Genomic DNA, 20,718 nt, shown 5'->3' on the forward strand with positions numbered 1-20,718 from the left:
TTTTCAATATTTACATGAAGCACTTCATATTTAATAATGCCATTACAGCTGGTTATTATACTGCGAGATCAGATATTCACGTGGAAAGCCAACACGTCTGTGAATATGACACTGATATGTTACAACATGCCAAGTGCATACGTCAACAACATTTTCATTTAGACATGACTTGTCTCATTATGTAATAACACGTCTGTGAATATTATACCGATAGTAGATGCAATCATTTCGTGATTTACTATGTATTGGCTTAACAAATTGTCCCTTTTACACTTTAACACACAGCGGTATTACTGTTGGCACCGCTGTGCCACGAAGATGGCTACAGCCATCAGCCTGGCTACTGTCCAAGGCAAGAAAACAACTGTACGAATTGGAAACCCCGATCTCAGCGCCGCGATACAGGCGGAGTGAAACACACCCGATAGTTTTGAGAGGCAGGAATGTTGGTTTTGGACCCTCTCCAGTTACGGCGCTCCCTCCCTTGTCTGACTGGCCGTCAAAGTTTTTTACTGTCCCTGTCAGACTCCGTCCTGGCCCCTCTGTCGCTCAGGGTGTGTCCGAGGTTCACTCTTGTTTAACCTCCCTTTCTGTCACCCTCTGTCTTCGGGTTCCTTTTGGCGGGTGGAGTTTCCACAGTTACAGAAAATGATCATATCGTAAAAGTTCACTATAGGGAACCAATCTATAGAGGAAAAGTTTACTGTTAGGTGATTTGTGTGATTTGATGGTGGAAGATGTGCATCAGCTCATTGTCATTTTTTCCTGATCTTTGGTCTTGAAATTGGCGGGCGTGTGCTGTTTTTTTGGGGGGGGGGCTTTTCAGAGATCCGGCCATGTTTCTGTGCTGATATCTTGTGGATTCGTAGATTATCATCGCAGCAAGCCCAGCTCCGCCGGCCACCTTTCCTCCCTTTTGCTCAGAGCTGACAGGAGTGGACAGCTGAGGGTAATCCTCCGCCCGACCAGATGCTCTGTGTGCTGATATGGAGGACATGCTCGCAGGTTTGATCTCTCTCTCTCTCTGTGTAATGTGTAGAGCCCGCGGCCTTTGGAGCAGTAATCCTGGGCTCTTACACCGAGGCCCACCGAGGCCCTGAGTGTCAGCAACACATTTTTCTCTCCCGCGCGCACACATACACACACTCAAACACACACACATATTCCAACCCACACACACACAAGCAGCATCACTGACACCTCACAGCTAAATATACCACGAGTGGCAACGACAGGTGATCGGGCACCTTCCACAGACGTGCACTCGGCCGGCTCGGACACAGGAGGTCACAGGGTATGAGTGTGTACGGTCGTGAGTGTAAATGAGAGATGTGCGCGTGCGTGCGTGCGCGTGCGTGCGTGTGTGTGTGTGTGTGTTGTTGACAGGAGGAAGGGGGCGGTGTTTGAGTGTCCGGGTCCGACCACGAACGACTACCTCTGCTCTGTGAGGAGAGAGCTCAGATCCAAACGCGCAGCCCAGTTCTGGGTCCCCCCCTCTTTTCTAAGCCAGCTGGTCTGGCTTAATAGTTTCTCTTTCTTTTCACTTTCTTTCTTTTTATTTTCTTTAAAAAAAACAACAGCATTTTCTTGTTTGACACAAGGGATTGACTGAGCAAAACCCACAGCTGGAGCTGGTGGGGAACCTTCCAGGTGAAGACAGAGCAAAAAGCACTGGTGAGCAGATGTTGTTTGGATGATGCATGAAATCTCCAGGAAGCGTGACAAAGACTAGAATATTGCTAAACGGTGTTGGAAAGAAGAAGGGAAACCATTGGTTTGAAATCATGTATCTGAATACCAAGTTCCTGCAAACAATTGCTCATATCGTAAAGTATAAATGGAGAAACATTTGCTTTAATTTGAATGTCCGGACCCTAAAGAACAGGTTTGCGTCTCTTTTATCTCTGTTTTTGGTCTCTACCACCTCCTGAGGGAAATATCTGGCTCTTTAGCTGCTAAATACTGTGTTCACCACCAGAGTTTATCTGCTGTTTGCTGGTGAGCTAGCAGTGGAGATAGGCGTTATCAGTGTAGTCTGACCATTATTGAATTACCTGAACTATGTTTTTTCATATATATATAAAAAAACTTTAAATGTAGTTACTTAAAACTTGCAGCCAAGGCTGAATGAAACCTCTTTGTTGGACAACTTAAAGAATGGAACGGAGAGACAAAATTACTTCAAACATTTCTTGTCACTTCTATGTTACACTTACTGTATGTATCACTGGCAACCACAGCAAACCTTGACTGAAATTGTACTTCAACCAATCAATTGCTCACAGGAACTGCATTGGCTACAGTGCAATTGGTTCACTCTACCAGGCCGCCTTATTATTATATTATTATTAGCCTAAATGAGATATAAATAGCGGGTATTTTCAGCACATCAAAATATTTTTTAACTCAGTTATTTGACCAAAATATGCCAAATCTGATGTGTTTGAGTGTGAAACACAAAAGTGACAGAGCATCCTAACGCCGACAAGTTATCCTACTGTTTTTAGATGATGTACCATGGTAGTCGTTTACACTCGACCCTTCGGCCATACATTTGAAAGAAAAAAAAAACAGCCACACCGGTGACTTCTTTGACGTGCTGCCATGGTGGAGGAGACTCTGAGTGGAGAACTGCTACATGAGTTGGAGCTTGTGGTCTCCACGAGGTTGGGTCGGTTGAAAGGTGTGAAAAGTGTTCACAGTTAGTGTGTCCCTCCCTGAACAGCACCTCTCTCCTTATGGAGGTGATAGATTCAATCTGAGACCGTGATGTTTTTCCTACCTGGATTCAAAAGCAGAGTGGAGTTGCAAGGCCTTGCTCGGGAGGGCCACATGACTTTCAGTGTAACTTCTTTGTGTATCAGCCCAGGTGATTTAGCAAATCAAAAATGTAGAGTTGCAGGTTGTAATATCAAAACTACGTCCTGAAAGATGCTAAAATAAGCTCCTTAAAGCTGAAGGTTACCACAGTGCTGATGGTAATTCTGTAAGCGACGTGAAACTTTCCACATCACACGGTCATTTGATCCATTGTTAGTATAAATCATTGATTAGTACAACTTTAAATATTGCCCTTTGTGTCAGCCAGTACCCAGCAGCTGGGTGTATGGAAAAGCTACAGAGGTGTGTGTGTGTGTGTGTGTGTATGTATTCACCTCTGACAGCTGTGATTGGTTAAAGACATGTATTGAAATTATACTTTGGTCAATAAGGTGGCTTAAAAGGTTGTGTGGTACAGTATGATTTTGTTTTGAGTTTTAGATGTCAGCTGGTGACACCGCAGTCAACTACAGGCATAACCCGAATGTAAAAGAATTCTATTGTAATTAAAACAAATCTGCATGTGTGTGCATGCGGAGCCCGCCTTAGCTTATATGGGCCCCTTAGCAGAATTTGAGGGGCATTTTCTTTGCAATGAGGCTGAGCAATAAAACAATAAAGAGAATTATCGCAAAATAACTTAGGACATAGTTTAAAAGACGGGTCCGAGAAACTGTGTAATGTGGAGATATTTTGGCTATTTAAAGTCTGACAAGAAGTAGAGAAGTACCATGCACTGCAAACGTTGTATGATTGGCATTGACATAATATAAAATGTATATAATAAAATTACTTTTTTTTAAATATCAAGCTTTTTTGTGCATTTCAACTGCTCTTAGGGGGCCCCCTGGTGGCCATGGCCCTAAGCAACCGCTTAGTTCACTTATGCCTCGGGCCGGCCCTGTGTGCAAGTGTGTATGGTAATTCTATAGGTCTGAGATTTTCATTTTGTTTCACTGAAAGTGTCCTTCTTGTAGTTTTTCCCCTAAATAAGAGGTTTGGTTGTTGATATCTCAGGCATGCGTCATAATTGATGTTAGTAAGCTCTTTGAAAATAGAACAAATGGGGGTTGATTGTATTTGGCAAAGGCAGTGGGTGTTGCCACAAACCAAAAACTTTCTCTGGGTTCAATTTCAAGTTATGGTTTATCAAATAAGCAAGAAGAGCTTGTGTGGAGCATAACTAGACTTTGTTTTTTCATATAACATATGTTTGTGTGTGTGTGTGTGTGTGTGTGTGTGTTGCTGAATCTGTTGTGTGTATATGTCAAATTCAGAAGACAAAATTTATTAAGTTATCGAAATCAGAGTGGTCACTATTTTGGCTGTTATAGCCGTTGTATGATGCAAACCATGCTCATATGTAGGTTCATGAATTCTCTTGTTATTTCATCACAGTGCCTTTGTATATTGAAACTGTCAGGGCAAATAAAATGCAACAAACAGACGGACAGACATGGTCAGAGAGCAGCTGGTGGAGCATTTAGCAGCCAAGAGACAGATATTTCCTTTGGGAGGTGGTGGAGACCAAACATTGAGGTTAAAAGAAAAGGGAACACTGCACTGATATACAATTGGACACAGAAACACTGCCACATAAATCATCACGCCGACACACTTCCTCGTGATCTGAAGATATTTGGTGATGACCTTTGTGACATCATATTTCCACAGACCCACCCACATTATATTTTCTACTTCCCCATCTTCGTCCACATCTCTGTGCGACACATGCACAAGAAATGAAACAGTATCTAGTTGGGCCCCATTTCACAGCTGACTCTGGTTTGTTACAGTTCTACTATAGAGTTATGTTCTGTCTACACTTCAATAACTCTTAATCCAATACTCTGATTTGTGTGGTGACCCGTTGGGGGCCGCCTAACCCCTTACTTTGTGAACTAGCGGACTAAATGATCTAAATGTATATACGTAGTTATAAGCAGCTCCACCTGGAGCAGTGACAACTGTAATGCTGCTGATCCATCAGTATCAACAATCTAATATTGTCAGATGTAATAACATGTCAGTCATAGGAGACAGTTTACTTTACTATTGATACTTAATGTGCATTATGCTCTATCCTACATTTTGGTTAAAACTTCAGAATCAGGTTTAGGTCAGGGTTTGGGGTTTAGTGGTGAAGGTTGCATTATGATAGTGAACCAAGTTTGTGAGTGAGAGACTCATTTCTATAAAATGGCTTTTGATTATAAAGTTTTTATTATTGTTTCATACTTTTCCTCATGTATTAATTCGTATGTCTTATTTCCGTTTCCATTTCTTATTAGCATTGAAACTATTTTAATATAATGTATATTTACTCTACTTGTTTTCAGTAATATTCAAAAGTTTATATCTATAATGTATGGCACCAAAAAACAAACCAATTTACATTTTTGGCACTACCAAATGATCAGATGAACAGATTCGTGACGGTGCAGTTTTAATAAATCTCCACTCGGTGGCAGCAGTGAGCCTACGGAGCTACACAGTGTACACGAAGCGTGAAGTGCGTTTCATACCTGTTGCGAAATATGAATTCAAATTAGACGTGGCGAATTTCATCTTCTCATCTATTCTTTTCTAAATTTGACTTTAGAGCCACAAAGGGGGGGGGTCTTAACGTCGACCAATCACGGCTCTTACGTGCTCTCTTCTTGTGTTCCCCCGCGCGTGCGTCCGCGCGTGCACGGGCACGTGTGCCTCTGATGTTGCCGCCTCCTGCTCCTGACGCACAGGTGCTGGACCGAGGACGGAGGACGGAGGACGGAGCAGAGACACTCGCCGATGGACTGAGCCGAACCGCTGGACGGACGACACGCGGGGGGAAAGTCGCAGGGAGAACTTGCGGGACCGAGCGGAGAGGTGAGCCCCTCCCCGGTCCGGACCCCGGGTCTGGACCCCGGTCTGTCAAAGCTGTGTTTGTGTTGTTGTACTGCGGTGCGTGCGTGCGTGTGTGTGTCAGAGAGAGAGAGAGAGAGGTGCGGGGCGTGCGGGTGTGACACGCACACTCGGCTGCAACAGGAAACATCACAGAAGCGCTTCTGGTTCCGATCCCTCGGGCTGCGCGGCTCAGCCTCCTCTCCTCTCCTCTCCTCTCCGGACACTCTGCGCTCACAACTCATCTTCCCACACTTCCGCCGCGGGTCCGGTCGTGGTTTGCTCCGGAGTTGCGAGCTCGCGTGCCCCCTCCCTCGCCCCCGTCGTCCCCCGCCGGCCAGAGACCGGAGGAGACGGTCGGGAACTCTCTCTCTCTCTCTCTCTCTCTCTCTTCTTTTTCTTTTTTTCTGGCTCACGAGGAGCGACGGAGGCGCCGGCGCGCGACTCTCCCGCAGCGACACCCGGTAAGAGACCGACGCGGGCCCCTCGCACCCGACCACCCGCAGGCCGCTCGGCGTGGCGGGAGGAACCTCCCGGTCTGTGCCGGGGCCAAAGACCGACCCCATCCCCAGAGCTGACCACTGATCCACGGTGGCAGCCGCTTGTCGCGTGGCTCGGGTTCTTTTCCGACGATTGGCAACTCATAGTTTTTAGTTTTCGAACTGTCGGTCAGACAAAACGCAGCAATCCGAACATATCAAGTCGGGTTTCAGGCAACCGCAACGTGCATTTCACTATGTCCTGATATTTTTGCACACTGAACACTTCAGTTTGGAATTGATGAGAGCCTGACAGATATGGATTTTTTGGGGGGGCCGATACCGATATTGATATTTGGGAGTACAATATTCCCGATACCGATACATCCTCGATATATATATTTATTCATACATACATATATATTTACATGTCTTTGTTGTGAAGGTTTGATAACAACATAATTATAAATATACATATATATTTTTATCCGTCAACGATTTCTTAAAATGTCTAAAATGTCGTTATCGAACCTTCAAATTTTTTTTTTATTTATACATATATATATATATTTTTTAATCTGTCAACAATTTCTAAAATGTCGTTATCAAACCTTCACGACAAAGGCATGTAATTAGGGTTTGTCATTCTAGTTTTACCATGAACTTCATCATAAGTATCAATTGAAAATACAAATACAACCAAGCACATAGTTCTTATTACCAAACATTTATTTGACATAAAATGTAAACATAAATGCACATCTAAAGGTTCAAATCAGTTGGCAGATAATATAGGTCGGGGCTCCGAAGAAATATCGGCCGATGCCGATATGTCTGTGCTCGTATCGGCCAAACGATATATCAGTCGGGCTCTAGTATTGATAAAAGATTTGGTTTAACCCTCGCTCTGCTGCGGTGGACTGATGTGACCTTGCCTGTTGTCTTTGTGTGTTGATGAAACACAACTTTCCAAATAATGGGTGCAAAATAAAGTTAAAAAAAATCTAGGTCCTTAAAATTGGGGCCCCCATATTCAAGACCAGGGGGCCACGAGTTGGTTGAGGCCGTGTTCTTGGGCCACGACCAGCTAAGAGATCGCAACGTGATTGGTTGGAAACTCTTCTTCTTTGTCTTCTTAATGGCGGTTGGCAACCACCGCAATGGGCGCATTAGCGGCACTTTCTGCTCTGGAGTTTTCCCTTTGTCCTCTGACAGTGGCAGATATTATTATTATATTATTAGATTTTTTTACTGTAGTGCTGTCGTTTTGATAGGTTCAAAAGAAGTTGTCGTTTGATGTTAGTGTACAGCGACAACTAATCATAACCATAATGGGGGGGGGGGTTCCATATGTGTTGTGTTATCACTCTGTCCAGTGGTGCATGTAGGGGTTTCAGGGAACACAGAGGTCATGGTTTTCTGTTCACCTCCTTTCCACCAGTGGTTCCCCAATGAGACAAGCCCTCGGCAGTCATTCTGACTGAACTTTGATTGGCTCGCTGGCACCCGAGGCGACACCACCAACTCAGCCTCGGTGCGCTGTTTGAACGCAGCCTCAGTCCTCCGTCAAAGTCCCTGTTGAGTCTTGTTTCTTGAATAAATGATCTAATCGGCATGAGAGAACTCTCCTTTTTGATACTGGAGGCCTACTGTAATACCTAAGCACTTTTACATAGCTCAAAAAAATTTGAACACAGACTTCTGTCTGTCTATGCCGACTTGCATAAAATAGTTTAAAAATAAGACAATGCAATGTAACCCCCCCCCCCACAAAAAAAAAGCAAACCAAAAAAACCTTCAAGAGTTAACGCATTATTTATTATTTGTATTATTTGTATTATTTTGTTCTCTACTGTTTCCTAGCTCTTCAAATCCAGACAGATCCCCACTTGTGTCCATAAAGATGTCAGTGTGACATCAGTCACTGATGCTGAGCATGTGGTGTTTGTGCCACAAAGTGACTCATTCACTGCTTATAGAGGGGGTGTCCCTAACCACACCACATGTGTCAGATCAGGTTACCCGCTTCTGCATCTGAGACCTTACAAGGGACGTTGAGCAGTCATTTAGCCCGTATTTGTTTTTTTGGTTTTTTTTAAGCTGATGAGACACTTGAAAACTTTTTTTGTCATGTTTCTCTGCCTCATATCGTTCATCCGCACGTCGCGCCTTTGTCGCATGGCGCAGTTCTCTCATAGCGCACAGGTGTTTGTAACTCAGCTGTTGGACTTTATTCAAGTACGTGTGCTGACTTTTTCACATTTTGCCCAGGGTGTGTTTCCATGCCTCAGACTCGACTTCCAGTCTGACTTCTCTCCATTTAATTAGGGCTGCAACTAACGATTATTTTCATAATCCATTGATCTTTTGATTATTTTCTCAATTAATCGATTGTTTGGACCATAGAACGGGGAAAAATGTCAATCATGTTTCCCCAAAGCCCCAGATGATGTTTTGCTTTGTCCACACACCAAAGATATTCAGTTAACTGTCACAGAGGAGCAAAGAAACCAGAACATATTCACATTTAAGAAGCTCAAATAATATAATTTTGACTTTTTTTCGATTACTAATCGATTAATCATGCTCTACCTCATAGTAATAAAGGCACTTAAAACAGAATGTGTGGGGCTGTAGCCTCCAGTCCAGACCGTGCTGTAAGATGAATACCTACTGGCAGTCAGACAACTGGTGCTGTATGTTACTGATTATCATGTGGTGACACAGCCCACATCAGGTTCTCCAGCTTGAGGATTGACCACTTTTACCCATCTTACACTGAATATTAAGGATGCCCCGATCCAACTTTTTCCGGTCCTGGGCTTTCATTATAAGCCAATTAAAGATGTTCCCACTCCAGTACCAGCATCGGAAATGCCTCCGACACTGCCGAAAATGCCGGATCGGGCATCAGTGAGTAGGCGATTTGTATATATTGATCCGATGCCACGTCTTTAAAGTAGTTTCACTCACATAAAACTGCAATTTCCAGCATGAAATATTGCACAATTGCTGACATTTTCGCCAGCTCTGGCTAAGGCAACACGACCAGGAATCACTTCTTCTTTGCCGCTCTAAAAACAGTACTTGGCACACAAGTAAAATGGAGACGTGTACCCAGACTTATTTAGTTTTGTTACTGTAATGTTTAAAACTTTAAAGGTCTTTTATTTTATAAGCTGTGGCTGCACTTTACCAGCAATTTAAAGACAAATATTTGATGTGATCAGTTTTCCACACTACTGAAGTGGTCATTGAAGTGTACACAATGACACAGTGGAAGCTCTCCCTGTTCCTTCTTACCCATCACTCAAAAGTAGTTTAATTCAGTAAGAATGAAGTTTACAGTTGATGAGGAGAATGACCACTGGGTGTGTGGACATGCTACAGGCTCATGCTAAGCTACTGACTCGGTGGATGCACCGGTGGAATCACACAGACTCTTTGCCAGACATTGAATAATTGAGACGACAAAGGAAGACATATGTAATAGAGACTGGCACAGTGGACATAAAAAATTGTCTTTGCAAAATCGACTGGTCATTTATTTCTTCTTGTTTCAAGTTCATTCAGAAACTTTGTGTTTCAACGTTTTCCACGTCATCCATATTTGCAAATGCGTCATTACACAACCACGAGGTAATATTGACAGAAAATAATCACTTTGATGGATAACTTTCTTGAAGCAAGTTTCAAGTCGCTGCTAGTCTCCTGGTAGGAATATGAACCATGTAATCACAAGATAAATGATGAATGTCCTCGGGGGATTTCCCCCGTCAGTCGGGTCTGAAGACTGAGTCTGAAAATTTCACACAGGATTAGATTCGAATCCACATTATAGATCTCAAGTTCTATACATTTGGTTGTATTTGTGTTTTCTTTTTATTTATAGTTATTTATGATAAAGTTTATGGTTAAACTAAAATATTAATTATAAAGATATAAAAATATGAAAAATATTAAATATGTATAGAAGAACAAAAATGTATTTACATTCCCGTGCAGTTTAGCATGAGGATTTTTTGCATAGGGACTGAGAAGATATGAATATAGTGCAAACATTGAATTTAGTGCAAATGTGCAAGTATAAATAGATATATTTTTACCTGTCAATGATTTATATATATATATATATATATATATATATATATATATATATATATATATATATATATATATATATATATGTACATGTATCGGTACCGGAAATCTTGTATTCCTTAATAACTTTATTAGCATCTACCCCCAAATATCCCTATCGGTCGGGCTCTAATGTAGATGTGGTTAAATTTCTTTTCATAATGTCTTATTTCAGCACTTGATGATTTGTGTCTGTGAACCTAAGTCTGCCATTCCCTCTCTTCTATCTCTGTGTTTGGTCTCCACCACCGCCCGAGAGAACACTTGGCTCTTTAGCCTCTAACGGCTCCACTCTCTGGCTCTGTCTGTCTGCTGTTCGCAGCTGAACAGGTAGTGGACTGTGTCTTTGTTTGCCGATGAGAGTGGTGAGATTGACCCTGTACAATTAAGTCTTATAGGGTGTAAATCAGTGGTTTATAATTCTCTGCGAGTGACATCTCTCACGTTACACCTAGTCAACTGATCTTTTGTTAAGTTAGCAGCTTTAATGCCGTGGTGCCCTTTAAAACATTAATAATAGTCTGCTTTTGCCAGCTTATCTTTCGTTTGGTTTTAAATCGTGGTTTGAGTTCGGTTTCAGGTAAAAAGAGATTAAACATCAAGCTTCCTGAAAGTCCCCTGTACAGGAGGAGGCAGTGATGGAGCGGAGCACATTCACAGCTGTCGCTCCAACTCTTTTCTGTCAGCCCCAGGCAGGAGAGCCCTGACTCCCCCGGCCCCTCACCCCTCAACCTCCACCCAACCCTGCTCTCCCTGGCTCTCCGACTCAGAGACACGCAGAGTGTCCTGCCAAGGAATACCACTGCCACATGTCACCCGTTAGCTGTTTCTCTCGTCTGCATGGACACTTGCACGCAAATGTTCAGCACAAACTGAGTACTGACCCTAACCCTAACTGAGTACATTTACTCAAATACAGCTGGCGCTAATAGTTACTTTACAAATTAAGAATTTTAGTACAAATTGAACAAAATAGGATACATAGTAAAGAACTGAACTACCCTTCAGTATGTACAATTCTTACTTGTATGACAGCATTTTCAAAGAGTGCCATTGGTACTTTTATTTAAGTGAAGGATCTGAGTGCTTCTTCCACCATTGACAGGCACACACACACACATGGACACAGTCAAACTCTGTCTGAGGTTCAGCATGTTGGAAAAATAATTGGCAAGTCCGAGAGAAAGGAAAAGAGGGAGCAGCTGAGGACGGCGGGGCGATGGCTGATTTCCATCTCTTCCTCCACTCAACAGTCTTCCTTTCTGTCTGCAAACCAGAAACCGGTCGTATTGTTGTTTGGGGTAAAAAGTTCATTCTTTATTTTTGGAGTCCTTCTGTTTTACGCTGAGTCTATAAATAGCAGGGTGGTTTGTGAGCATGACTGTTTTTGTTGTGTGTGTGTGTGTGTGTGTGTGTTGGGGGGGAGGATATGCTGTCATCCTGGAAAAGATCAAACTACATTAAATCAAATCTACAGTTACAGCACAAACATCCAATCACTTATTTTGAAATTCAAATGCAAAGTCTCTCGTCTCCATTTGGCCCAGAACTCCCCTTCACTACAGCGTACACGTACAGTGTGCTTGTCTGCGAGCGCTCTAAATTTAAACCATGTTGGTCCTTGTGCTGTTTTCCTGAAGAGAGGTAGAGCTCGCAAGCGGCGTGAGTCAGGCTCCAGATATTCACGTAACACTCTCCGGCTGGCGTGTTGCTGCTTGCCGCACACAATTTTGATAGTTTCACATCTCTGCACTTAATCGGAGCAGTTCCACTGTGGCAAAACACATCAGTTATCCTCCGGTGACAGATGCTGTCAGTTCACATTCACACATTCCTAATGTCAGAGACGAGGATGGAAAAATAATTGACAAGAGGGGGGAATTACACAATGCAGCTTATTAGGTCTTCAACGGGTCATTATTGCCATTATTGATTGATCTTTTGTTTATTTTTTGGGATTAATCAACTCACAAAATTGCCCATCACAAGTTTCCAGTGCAAATTATTTGTGCCGTTCGAGCCAACAGTTAACGATCATATAAAACGAAGAAAAGCTGGAAACGTTTTGTGATACATCACCGAAACAACTTTATTTTACGCAAAGCAGTTGGTTGATTAATTGATTCAACACCCACAGTGTGACTCGTTGATGTTTTTACTTTTGTATTTAATAGTTTTGGGACAATGGAGGACCATATCACTGAGGGCTAAGAGAAAATAGGAAGGTTGAAGTGTTTACTTTTAACTAAACAACCAAATCTAGTTGAAACAATAACCTGACCACGTATTCAGAATGATTGTTGTTGATAATTTAGAAAAATATTTAAATATCGTCACAGAATATCATCACTATAACCGTGTATCTGTGTCAGAAGTGCCCCACAAAAAGAAGAAACTCGTACGAGGTACATTCAGAGAGTTCAGAGACTGCGAAAAATCTGTACCTGATTTGATGTGACCGCCGTTCCCTTTGAAGCAGTCCGAGTCCATCTGCAACACGAGCTGGATCTCACTGAGTTAAAGCGGCGACCCTTCAGCTTTTATTTAATTTTAGTGACGAGGAAGAAGTTGCAGGGAGTTTAATCCAGCAAGTTGGGTGGGTACCCAACTTGCTGGATTCGACTCCCTGCAACTTCTAACCCTGCAACCAACCGAGGGGGGAGTGAAGATTGTGTCGGTGTAGCCATAAGCCCTGTGTGTTTCCGACACGCTATGAGCAGGTACATTGTTGAGATGGAGCAAGCGGTTCCAGTCAGATAGTTTTCGTGTAGTAGAACTCGGACCTGACCGTCTCACGCCGGGAGACAAATTCTTGGTTCACATCCCTGCGAATGTCCAAAGAAAACCACGAGCATGTCCTTCATGCGACAGTACGCAGAATATTGGCTCGTGACAAGTTACTGCTCGCATGTTCCCCTTATGAATTGTGTATCTGTTTCAGTGAGTAAGCTACTTTTCTTTACCCTGGATATTTGTATTCCCAGTCCCTGGGAAACTGTGAAGAACAATTATTGGACATTTTATTGACCCAACAATGAATATGGAAACTTAACTGAAGATCAGTTTGTTGCCACCCTTCTCTGTTGTATTGAAAAATCATGATGCATTTAATAATGATGATGGTGGTAATTAAGAGATGAGCCAGATAAAGCAAAATAGCAACCTTTGAAGATGTTTATTGACACCAAGGCAGAACCGCAGTCAATTTCTCCCTTTTGTTCAGACAGCACACCTTCATCGTCTTCTTACACCTTCACAAATCCCAATTCCATTCTCCATGTCATCCCCGTGTGCCCGAGGGCTGGCACCTCCTGAAAGAGAGCACACACCTTTTCTCTCTTCGGCCCGCTGAGATGAGGGCAGAGGGCTGCCAAGAAAACCTGTCGTGTGTGTTTGTGTGTTTTGTGTGCGTCTGTCTCAGCGTGTGTGAACATCCAGTTAACCCGGTGACCCAAGCTCTTAAGCTCTACTTCAGGAGTGAGACATGGGTCACATGGCACACACACACACACACACACACACACAGGTTATTGCACATGTCCTCCTTCACAGTATAACATAATTTCCAGAGCGTAGCAGCATTGGAAAACAAGTTGCTCTTCAAGGCACTTTAGATTTATTGTCCATCTTAAATCCAAATTGTTCTTTTTCAGGTTTCACACATTTCCTGGCAAAGATTTTTACACAGTCAGACTGGATTAAAATTGATTTCCATTCCCTGATTTCTTCGACATTGTGCTTTGCTTAATGTGACACTGCACTGCTTCCTAGTGGACACGTACGTTATGCTCCCAGGAGCGTACCTGTATGCTCACTTGGATGCAGCCCAGAGAGGCATAATTCCAGCTTTAGTTTTCTTTGGCATAGAGCCTGAGGTTTGGCACGTACAGGAAGCGTCGAAGGTAGCGAGTCTGTACAAGAGCTGTTATCAGCCGAGTCGAGTGCTGGGCTTTGTGCGGCTTTTTAGGAGCGGTCTCAGCAGCAAATGCATACTACTAGAGTAAGCCCCGACGGGAAAACATGTCAGTCAGCCACCACCTGTATTTTTCTGACACAATATTCAAGTGAGTTTTTTTTTCCATATTTAAGTTCACAATTTTTCCATATATATGGCTGGAATTTTGCCCAATATAGTACGCATCCTACTCGCTTAAAGGGGCAGTAAGCGATTCTAAAGCAATACACGTTTAAAAAAAATCATCCGGGTTTTCGCCTCTGCCCAGGCTCCCTAAATCGAAAATAAACAAAAAAAAATGGTGCGGCCTGCACCACACAACACTGCAAGCAAAGTTTGTAAACATCACTCGTCGACACCTTAAGACACATGCGAGCTGGTGGCGCTGCAACTCCGTGGTTTTGGCCTAGTGGTGAGTGTGTCGGACTCCCACACCAGAGGACCTGGGTTTGTGGCCCGGCCAGAGCAGTTAAAATAACAACTACAACAAAGAGAGAAACTAGCATTCTCCAGAATCTCGAACTGCCCCTTTAAGTACCTACAGAAAAAGGTTTGTTCGATTACCACTATTTTAGACCTTTAGATCCACACATACGTGGTTATTTATTTATATCATTTTACAATTTCATCCTTCTTAAAAAAAAAAATGAATAAAGCCATGTAGTCCAATGTGTAGCTAGGAGCAGACACACCAGTTTTTTGTTGGCATTGGAAACACTGAAAACAGAGTTTTTTGAATGTCTTCACTCTTCTTGTCCAAGCACTAACTGCATTTGGACAATTCGCAAAAGAAAAAGCTACGTTTCTTAACATAACTGAGTACATGTGGACAGGGCCTTAATCCTTAAACTTACCTGAAGGCTTGTTCGAAATCTAACTGCCCGATCTTCTTGTTACTTTGTCCACCGAGATGGTACGAATTTCAGGATTCACGTTCCCCAGAGAATGAATTGAAAGAACTTTCCCTGACCCTTTCCTCTGGGACCTTCATCACTTCAAATATTTAATTTCTCCAGTACTCTCTTTTCACCACTACTTCCTTTTTTTATTCATAGAAGACATTATAATCTCAACAGTTCATGTCACTTTCTTCTACTCCTTCCTGTCTTGAGGGTGTAAAAAATACTATATATTTATTGTCATTTGTGTTTATATACATTGCACATGATCCAGCCAAACTCATCACTCTTTATTATTTGCTTTCTGACACATCCCGGGTGGTTTCACTTCCTCCTGAGCGTACAGCACAGTAACCCCTCGAGGAAGCTGGGTTAATGGGTGTGTCATGGGGATACAGTAAGCAACAATATGTTGCCTGTCTCTGCATGCATGGCGGTTGAACTCTGCAACCCAACATGCAATGCTACCCACACGCAATCCCTTTTTCTTAATTAGACACAGTGTTCATACATGTTTTCTGTGTGAGTTTTGTTTTTAAGTCTTCTGTTGTTTTATTGCCCTGGATATGTTTAGATGTTTACACGCCACCTCTTGACTGAAACCTTAAACTGGTTTATTCTCCTCCCCTCGTCCCGTTTAAAAACCCTAATGGTTATGTTGTGTTGCTGTTTTTTATTTTCTGCAGGTGCCAGCCAGCAGTTTGGGATTGATAGTGAAAAAAAACGTGAGGAACCTTGAAGTCAAACAACGAAACCAGAGGAGCAGAAGTTTGTGAAAAAAAGGAAAAGCAACAGGAGAAATAACGAAGATGGGGAGAAAAAAGATCCAGATAGCCCGGATTATGGATGAGCGAAACAGACATGTAAGCATACAGGAGGAGTGTTATGATTTCCCAAATCGCTTTTACATTTCAAAGTCATATCAGCTTTCTTTCGAGGTCAGACTTATGACTTGTTTATGACAATTTTAACACAACGCACGTCTGGATTTAATGCGTCAGGCTGCAACCCACAACTACAAACCAATCCAACCAAAGGAAATACAACATGAAATGATGCAGAAGTCAGTTTTATTTGTGCAGTTTTGTGAATACAGTACTGCATGAAGGACAAAACTAAACGGAAAAATATATAGAAAACAGCACAAGATGCAAACAATGCACAAAGAATGATACAATGAAAGTGGCGACAAATGATTAGCACCAGATCATTCATGGCCACGGCTTAACCCTCTTCAAATGCTGCTTCAGTTTAAGTCTAAAACAATCCCAGTCATGATCCATTTTGAGTCCTGAGGGTAAAAAAGTTGCAGACGATGATTCCCTTGATCAGAACAAGTTGTCCGACCAAAAAAAGGATTTGTGTGAAGGGTCACCGCAGGAGGTCATTTAGGAAGATCGGATTCAATGTCGAATAAACTACTGAAACCGATGACAAAATGTGTTCGTGGATTGACTCAGAGAAGCTGCGGTGAGCGTCCCTCGTGATCTCAATGGTCATTTATCAAGTCCAGAGGAACAAAACAGCCTGTGAATACAGGTTTTAATTTTTCTCTACAATGCCTCATGAATCTGAGATTTTGACTTCTTTCAGATGTGCACCCGGTTGCTGAGGAAGTACAAACAACATGAGTGTTATATTTTTACATTTTTAATCCAATGTTCAGCTAGCCATAATGTGGCAACTATGACACCAAAGTCAGAGACATCTAATAACAGCACATGAACAGTTCAGAACAGTTTTTTTTCTAGCAGCGTTTGGTTATTTTTGTTTATTATAAGAATTAAGCAAATCCAAGACTGTGAGCTGGGAGGCCTCCGCTGATTTGACATACAATGAGCATCGTTGCATCATGAGCACTTTCGGTAAATGTTATGTCATGATGTCATCCATCCGGATGACAAAGAGCCAACACTTTACAGATAGATGAAGCCAGAACTGTTACATATTCCATGTCTGATGAAGGGCTTTGAACACACATTCATTCACTGTCTCTGCCTCCCTCACACTCGGAAACACAATACCGGCACACAGATGCACTATAGTTCCTGAAACTGGTGATATCATGTCATATGATGGTCACAAGCTGTCTGGCTGGGGGTTGGGAGGGGGGGAGGGGGTGTGTGAGCCTGTGTTCAACATGCTCCAAGACCTGCAAAAAATATGACACCTGAGTAATAAGATCATATTGTCAATGGAAGTTTTGTCTGTGGGCATTGTCTCACACACAAAACACACACACACACACACACACACACACACACACACAAACACACATAAAGTCCTGTCTGGGGGAGTAGTTCCCCTCTTCCTGTTTTGACAGGAAATGCAGGCACATGTGCTTCCTGACCCCAGTAGCAGAGCAGCACGACCCCATCACAGTCCTTCTGTGTGTGTGTGTGTGTGTGTGTGTGTGTGTGTGTGTGTGTGTGTGTGTGTGTGTGTGTGTGTTTGTGTGTGTGTGTGTAAACTACAAAGAATGGACACACCAGTACGACATCTTTAAAGGAATGCACTATACCTATGTGTTTATTAAGTTCAAGCTAGTCTGGTACAATCGTTTATTACAGTTTTACAAATTTCAGCTCTGATTGTGGTCGCAGAATGTAGTTCTGCGTATTTGGATGAATTGAGTTATCCTGAGGACAGCGTTTTTTTGTGAATCTGGTAAAAAAAAAAGTAATAACCTGCAGCTGTTTTCACAGCCTGGTATCTTGTCAAGTCCTTAAACCCAATCCTGTAAAGGTGCAGCCTGTTCACACGCAGCTGAATCAGAGACAAATATCTTTCTCAGAGCGTTGATGTAGTTTTAATTCTACATGAAAACGTGCAGGTTATTGAGAATATGCTATGATCTGTCGGTGTAATAATCACAATGCCAATACCTATATATTAAATGAAAATATTTTGTTTATTAAAAACAAAAACAATCCATTGTTTGTTACACTGAGAGCAAACTCAGCTAACGTCTCTTCTCCTCCAGGTCACGTTCACCAAGCGCAAGTTTGGTCTGATGAAGAAAGCGTACGAGCTGAGCGTGTTGTGCGACTGCGAGATCGCCCTCATCATCTTCAACAGCACCAACAAGCTGTTCCAGTACGCCAGCACCGACATGGACAAAGTTCTGCTCAAATACACCGAATACAACGAGCCCCACGAGAGCAGGACGAACTCTGACATCGTGGATGTATGTAGCGCACGCACGCATGCTCGCACACACACACACACACACACACACACACACACACACACACACACACTTACTAGCACTACATCTATCATTGAGTGGATGGACATTACAGAGTAATTAGCAGCAATCTTGATAGTCTATTGATTTTTCATGTCATCTTTTAAGTAAAAAAAAGTTATAGATGCTTATTGATGATGGATAATGAATGTCCCAGATATCCCCGGAAAGTGGAGGAACCTCACATTATTAAAAAAAACCTCTGTTATAGATTATACAACAAAGCAGAGAGTGATCAGATTGATCCTACATTAGGATCAATCTGATCATTAGAAGGGGAACTCGAAGAGAGCATACATTCTCCAAGGCATGTTTGAGAAAGTGACAAAAATTAATGGAAATCAGTTTATCTAACAGACAAACAAGCGCTGACGAACACATAACCTCCTTGGCGGAGGTAATAATCTGTTCTAACTGGCTGCAAAAGAATGAAGGGGTGAAGATCTGAGAGTCGCAGCAGCTTGTCAGGCGCGTCCTTTGTGGAACACGTTTGTGTGTGTGTGTGTGTGTGTGTGTGTGTGTGTGTGTGTGTGTGTGTGTGTGTGTGTGTGTGTGTGTGTGTGTGTGTGTGTGTGTGTGTGTGTGTGTGTGTGTGTGTGTGTGTGACAGTGTTACACCACCACAGAGCAATACAGTTTGTGCTAGATTTAACCTTGTTCTGCCGTGACTTACGTAATAGTGTTAGCAGAACACAATAGCAAGTGTGTACCTCCACGGACACATGCAAACGCACACACGAACACACACATATAGGAACACACACACACACATTGGACATCCACTAAGCACACCATGTCAGCAAGGTCAAACTTAAGCTGTCAAAAGTCAGAGAGGAGGCAGGAGACTGTTGCTGCAACACCGGGAAGTGAGAGGGTGGTTTTTTTAATTTATTCCTGCTCTGATTCCTGGATTCATTTAAGAAGTCATGGGGCATTGATCGAGAATAATGTGGAATGTAAATAGAATAAGGTGCAAAGCCTTGCAATTGATTACAGTGACATTTTGAGCACAAGGTCTGCAGGTATTTTTCCTGCCTGTCTCTCCAACGTATGCTCCAGTCTCTATCTTTCCTTTGGAGAATCCTTCGGCGTGTGGCACACTCAGTTCTCCAAAGCTCTCCAAATGGTGAGACAACACTAAGAGGTTGTCTACAACTATTATGACTATCTATTTAGCTTCACCCCTATTGGAACAGATGTGGGAGAGTTGCAGCTCAAATTTTGTAGGGCAGGGTCAATAACAGTTGCCTGACTTGTTGTTATAAAAGGAAGGAACGGCGTTGGTGCTGCTGCGGGCCCATGTGAGCTCTTTGTGTTCACAAATACTGCACATGTCCTCCTTCACAGTATAACATGATTTCCAGAGCGTAGCAGTGTAGGAAAACAAGTTGTTCTTCAAGGCACTTTAGATTTATTGTCCATCTTCAATCCAAATTGTTCTTTTTCAGGTTTCACAGATTTACTGGCAAAGATTTTTACACAGTCAGACTGGAGTAAAATTGATTTCCATTCCCTGATTTCTTCCACATTGTGCTTTGCTTAATGTGACACTGCGCTGCTTCCTAGTGGACACGTACGTGATGCTCCCAGGAGCGTACCTGTATGCTCACTTGGATGCAGCCCAGAGAGGCATTTGTGTTCATGTGTGCCTGTGCGTGCACCTGGGCTTTTCCCTCCACGCGGCCCGCCACATGGCCTCTTGGCCAGCCCCGACAGAACCAGGCTTACATGCCCAGTAATCCTCCTGTAATCTAGCCACAATCCTGTTTAGCTCGTTACCACAGTATAATCTGTCCAGGCAAGCCTCTTCCTCTCTGCGGCCTCCGTCAACGCAGTCTGAACGGACCAGGTTATTTACCTCTGCTCACTTCTCTTCGCTGTAATCTGCCACCACTTCAGTGGAGGTCAGGAGGAAGAGAGAGGGTCGTCCACCAACCAGGGGGTTGCTGGTTCGAGACCCACTCTCTACAGTCCGTATGCCAAAGTGCCCATGGGCAAGACACTTAAACCTAAATTGCCCCTGATGGTGGTGAATGTGACTATTACTGAAAAGTGCTTTGAGTGGCCGATGAGACTATATAAACACAGTCTATTTACCATTTACCCTCCTTGCAGCATTTCCTCTGTCACGACTGTGGAGCCTATTTTCCCCCGTGAGTTCCGACCATTCTCACCACCAATGTCAGGAGTGAGAGTATATTGATTAGGTTAATGATATTGTTTCAGTATTTCTTTCCCACACATTTTTTGTGTCCGTCCACCCGACCCAAATCCTTGCCACCTTGTGCCCTAACAC

At 42.9% G+C, this 20,718-nt stretch overlaps 1 protein-coding gene across 7 annotated transcripts in view; it reads left to right on the plus strand.

The window, feature by feature from the left end:
* Positions 1-1,447: 1,447 nt before the first annotated feature.
* The window catches only part of mef2ca (myocyte enhancer factor 2ca), a 33,071-nt gene continuing 13,800 nt past the window's right edge, over positions 1,448-20,718 (plus strand). For 5 of the 7 annotated variants that reach the window (XM_035626222.2, XM_035626226.2, XM_035626225.2 and 2 more), the window contains exons 1-4: positions 1,448-1,674; positions 5,562-5,688; positions 15,863-16,039; positions 18,160-18,363. In XM_035626222.2, coding sequence (XP_035482115.1) covers positions 15,986-16,039; positions 18,160-18,363 — 258 coding nt within the window. In that variant the 5' untranslated portion in view covers positions 1,448-1,674; positions 5,562-5,688; positions 15,863-15,985. Of the gene's footprint in view, positions 1,675-5,561; positions 5,689-5,881; positions 6,168-15,862; positions 16,040-18,159; positions 18,364-20,718 lie in introns of those variants that run through there. The other 2 variants (XM_035626224.2, XM_035626223.2) reach the window with 2 other exon arrangements.

This window comes from Scophthalmus maximus, chromosome 2, assembly GCF_022379125.1.
Source record: "Scophthalmus maximus strain ysfricsl-2021 chromosome 2, ASM2237912v1, whole genome shotgun sequence".
In the NCBI taxonomy this organism is placed as follows: Eukaryota; Metazoa; Chordata; class Actinopteri; order Pleuronectiformes; family Scophthalmidae; genus Scophthalmus; species Scophthalmus maximus.